The sequence below is a fragment of the Bos javanicus genome, chromosome 15 (assembly GCF_032452875.1).
Source record: "Bos javanicus breed banteng chromosome 15, ARS-OSU_banteng_1.0, whole genome shotgun sequence".
In the NCBI taxonomy this organism is placed as follows: domain Eukaryota; kingdom Metazoa; phylum Chordata; class Mammalia; order Artiodactyla; family Bovidae; genus Bos; species Bos javanicus.
The window spans coordinates 51130010-51135162 of NC_083882.1; the positions used below are offsets into that span (position 1 = coordinate 51130010).

Below are 5153 nucleotides of genomic sequence, written 5' to 3' on the forward strand. Positions count from 1 at the left end.
CTCTGGGGCCCCTGAAGTGAATGTGAGCACTGCAGATACTGGCAAGGGCTCCACATGCAATGGGACCTGTGCTTTGGTGAGGCATGACCATCACAGCCAAGGCCCTGGGACCAGCAAGTCCAGAAAATGCGTTCTGCAAGCACTGTCTGTTCTTTCCAATTTTCCCCCTCTTCAGGGTACTCTCATGAACAATTCTTTGAAGATCACACCCCACCACTACCTCCCTTCTGGGACTAGAGGACTTCTTGGCAATTGGTCAGTTCTATTGGGGTGGGGGGCTGGCATCATGGGGCTGCAGAAGTTATCAGTGAGAGGCCCTGAGGGGGAGATGAAAGGAGCCCTTCACTGAACTGAAATTTGTGCCACTGAGGTAATCTTTCAAAGAATAAGAGGTTGTTTCACCACATGAGATGGATACAGTTCCTAGGTGACATTTATTGACCTTTTATGACAGTGACTCACATAGGCATGCCTGCAGAGAGCTCAAGAGACTGAGCTTTGAGGCACACAGTTTTCTTACAGTATACACTGAATTTGTTAAAGAAATTATTTGATTTCCACAAGAAACTATTCTAATCACTTCACAAATGTGATTCACTTGACAAAAATTAATTTAGCCCATGCTATGATCAAAACACTGTTCTAGGCATTTGGGAGGTATCAGTGGAAACGGGGCATTTTGAAAAAAAAATCCTGCCTTTGTGATGCTTATCGTGTTGAGAGGGGAAAGATACAATAAACAATAAAACAAAAATAAGCAACTGTGTCAAGTGTTAGAAGACAATAAGAGCTATGGAAATGGAAAAATGTAGAGGGTAAGAGGATTGGGGGTATTAAATAAGGGTCAGAGTTAATATCCTGAGAATATGAGATTTAAGGTAAGACTAGAGGGAAGAGAGAGAGACAGCCAAGTCAGTCCTGGGGAACATAGTTTGGGGAAGAAAGACCAGTCATACCAACTGTCTTGGGGAGAAATCAACTATGAATTATTCAAATATCAACAGGGAGGGGACTTCCTGGTGGTCCAGTGGTTAAGACCTCCCCTTCCAATACAGGGAACACAGGTTTGATCCCTGGTCAAGAAGCTAAGATCCCATTTACCTCCTGGCCAAAAAACAAAACATAAAATATAAACAATGTTGTAACAAAATCAATAAAGACTTCTAGGGCCCGCCGGCCCGCCCGCCAGCTCGCCCGCCAGCCCTTCAGCGCCCGGCGGCGGCAGCGGCGACGGCCGCAGGAGGCGCAGTCTCCCTCCCAGGTGCGCGCTTCGCTCCCGGAGCCGCGGAACTCGGCGGCCGCCATGACGTCCAACATGGACCGGGAGATGATCCTGGCGGATTTTCAGGCATGTATTGGCATTGAAAACATTGATGAAGCTATTACACTGCTTGAACAAAATAATCGGGACTTGGTGGCAGCTATTAATGGTGTAATACCCCAGGAAAATGGCATTCTGCAAAGTGACTATGGAGGTGAGACTATATCAGGACCTGCATTTGATCCAGCAAGTCACCCAGCTCCAGCTCCTGCTCCCTCTTCCTCTTCAGCACTTCGACCTGTAATGCCATCTAGGCAAATTGTAGAAAGGCAACCGCGGATGCTGGACTTCAGGGTTGAGTACAGAGACAGAAATGTTGGTGTGGTACTGGAAGACAGCTGTACTGTTGGAGAAATTAAACAGATTTTAGAAAGTGAACTTCAGATACCTATGTCTAAAATGCTTTTAAAAGACTGAAGACTGGAGACGTGGAAGACAGTACCGTCTTAAAATCACTACACTTGCCAAAAAACAACAGTCTTTATGTCCTTACCCCAGATTTGCCACCACCTTCATCATCTAGTCATGCTGGTGCCCTGCAGGAGTCATTAAATCAAAACTTCATGCTGATCATCACCCACCGAGAAGTTCAGCGGGAGTACAACCTGAACTTCTCAGGAAGCAGTACCATTCAAGAGGTAAAGAGAAATGTGTATGACCTCACGAGTATCCCTGTTCGCCATCAGTTATGGGAGGGCTGGCCAACTTCTGCCACAGATGACTCCATGTGTCTTGCTGAATCAGGGCTCTCTTATCCCTGCCATCGACTTACAGTGGGAAGAAGATCTTCACCTGCACAGACCCGGGAGCAATCTGAAGAGCAAAGCACCGATGTTCATATGGTTAGTGATAGTGATGGAGATGACTTTGAAGATGCTTCCGAATTTGGGGTGGATGATGGAGAAGTATTCGACATGGCATCATCTGCCCTGAGAAAATCTCCAATGATGCCAGAAAACGCAGGAAATGAAGGAGATGCCTTATTACAATTTACAGCAGAGTTTTCTTCAAGATATGGTGACTGCCATCCTGTATTTTTTATTGGCTCATTAGAAGCAGCTTTTCAAGAGGCCTTCTATGTGAAAGCCCGAGATAGAAAGCTTCTTGCTATCTACCTCCACCGTGATGAAAGTGTATTAACCAACATGTTCTGCTCACAAATGCTTTGTGCTGAATCTATTGTCTCTTATCTGAGTCAAAATTTTATAACCTGGGCTTGGGATCTGACAAAGGATGCCAACAGAGCAAGATTTCTGACAATGTGCAATAGACACTTTGGCAGTGTTGTTGCCCAAACCATTCGGACTCAAAAAACAGATCAGTTTCCACTTTTTCTGATTATTATGGGAAAGCGATCATCTAATGAAGTGTTAAATGTGATACAAGGTAACACAACAGTGGATGAGTTAATGATGAGACTCATGGCTGCAATGGAGATCTTCACAGCCCAACAACCGGAAGATATAAAGGATGAGGATGAACGAGAAGCCAGAGAAAATGTGAAGAGAGAGCAAGATGAGGCCTATCGCCTTTCACTTGAGGCTGACAGAGCAGAGGGAAGCTCATGAGAGAGAGATGGCAGAACAGTTTCGTTTGGAACAGATTCGAAAAGAACAAGAAGAAGAACGTGAGGCCATCAGGCTCTCCTTAGAGCAGGCCTTGCCTCCTGAGCCAAAGGAAGAAAATGCTGAGCCTGTGAGCAAACTGCGGATCCGGACCCCAAGTGGTGAGTTCCTCGAGTGGCGTTTCCTAGCCAGCAATAAGCTCCAGATCGTCTTTGATTTCGTAGCTTCCAAAGGATTTCCATAGGATGAATTCAAGTTACTGAGTACCTTTCCTAGGAGAGATGTAACCCAGCTGGACCCAAATAAGTCATTATTGGAGGTAAAGTTGTTCCCTCAAAAAACCCTTTTCCTTGAAGCAAAAGAGTGAACATGGCTCAGCAGTGGAACCAGCCATTCCTTGACAAGCCAGAGGCCTGCATCAAGAGGAGGGCTCCTCATCAACCCATTTACACGCTCATCTCACTCAACTCAATGTCACACTTCTGCCTCTTGCAAGATTGCTGGAAAAAAGTAATAATAAACATAGCTACTTAAAATTAAAAAATAAATAAATAATAAAGACTTTTAAAAAGAGAGAGAGAGCAGGGAGGCAGTTGTAGCTGTGAGAATAAGCAAGGGTTGAGTGTTACATAATCCTTCTAAATTGCATCTCCAGACCATCCACAGTGAAACAGTGAAGAGTGCACTCACAGGCTTCATCCCTCACTGCTCAGAGGGGCATGAATGTTTTGCATCGCAGGTTGTTTATATACAAGCACCAAGGGCAGTCCTTGCATAAACTCAGATATGCAGATGGCACCATCCTTATGGCAGAAAGTGAAGAAGAACTAAAGAGCCTCTTGATGAAAGTGAAAGAGGAGAGTGAAAAAGTTGGCTTAAAACTCAACATTAAGAAAACTAGGATCATGGCATCTGGTCCCATCACTTCGTTGCAAATAGATGGGGAAATAGTGGAAACAGTGACAGACTTTATTTCTTTCGTGCTACAGTCCATAGGGTCACAAAGAGCCAGACACTACTGAGTGACTGAACCTAATTGAACTGTAAGGGCAGTCCAGCAATAGCCTTAACAGGGAGGCCCCCAGGTGGAGCCCAGAGGCTCACAGCACAGGCTGGAGAGGTGCTACCAGGCTGTGTGAAGCTGGACAGAGCTGCTGGCCCCAGCAGCCACTGTAAAAGAAGGTGGAAAAAGAAGTGGATGAGCCAGGAGGATCTGAAATGGTACATGAAAGATTTCTGGTTCAGTACTCATAGATATTGATTTACACATTCATAAAATTAAATTTCTTGAATAAGTGCAAGGTAGCAGGCCTCCTAGCTCTTTTCTATTTCATGTTGTATATTCACTGGCCACTATAAAATTGATACGTGGGGCTTCCCTGGTGGTCCAGTAATTAAGAATCCACCTGCCAGGGGACACAGGTTCAATCCCTGGTCTGGGAAGATTCTGCATGCCTCGGGGCAGCTAAGCCCGTGCACCACAGCAGAAGAAGCCACCTCAATGAGAAACCCAGATGCACTGCAACTAGAAAGCAGCCCCTGCTCACTGCAACTAGAGAGAGCCCACCCACAGCAACAAAGACCCAGCACAGCCAAAAAATGAATAAATACACGAATAAGTTTTTAAAGAATAATATATGAAAGTATGCTTGGTTTTGAAAAACATACAGAAGTAGAAAAATATATTGAAGCTTCAAAATTAAAAAAGCAAGAAAGAATATTTATGGTGTGTTCACTTTTTATAAAAGATAGAAGGGAGAAAAAAAATATATTTGCAATCTGCACAAGTATACCAATAAAAACTTAGGGAGGTAACCCAGAAACTACTGAGATTGATCTTATCCAGGGAGTGGGTAGAAATGGGTGAGAAGAATAAGACGGTAACAACAGGGTAGGAAACGTGGAGGGGTGACACTTAGTAGAGTTTGTGGTTTTATGTTCTTAGAGTTCATGCAAATGTTTCACATACTCTAATTTTTAATGAACAAAAATCAAGGAGAAAACGGAGAAACCCTAATGTAGACTACAAATGGGGGCAAGTGAACCTAACTTTATTTACAATGAAAGGGACGAAAAAGTAAGTTTTGAACCAATATTTTGCCTTGAAACCTCCAGGTTCTAACAAATACTGGGTTCTAGATAGTAGATTTTGTTTCAACAGCACAATGAGTTAGCAAGTCTGAAACTACATCCTGTATATTCTAGGATTAAGCAAACATGGAAATATATTGTAGATAACTGGAGTCTGATTCTTCACTGTTAGAGAA

The 5153-nt window shown here is 43.9% G+C and overlaps 1 protein-coding gene across 1 annotated transcript; it reads left to right on the forward strand.

Annotated features, from left to right (window-relative positions):
- Nucleotides 1-1220: 1220 nt before the first annotated feature.
- LOC133226781 (FAS-associated factor 1-like) lies at nt 1221-3445 on the forward strand. Its single transcript, XM_061380655.1, is given in 3 exon segments — nt 1221-1733; nt 1736-2873; nt 2875-3445. Coding segments are annotated over 3 exon segments (1947 nt in total). The 5' UTR covers nt 1221-1303; the 3' UTR covers nt 3254-3445.
- The last annotated feature ends 1708 nt before the right edge of the window (nt 3446-5153 follow it).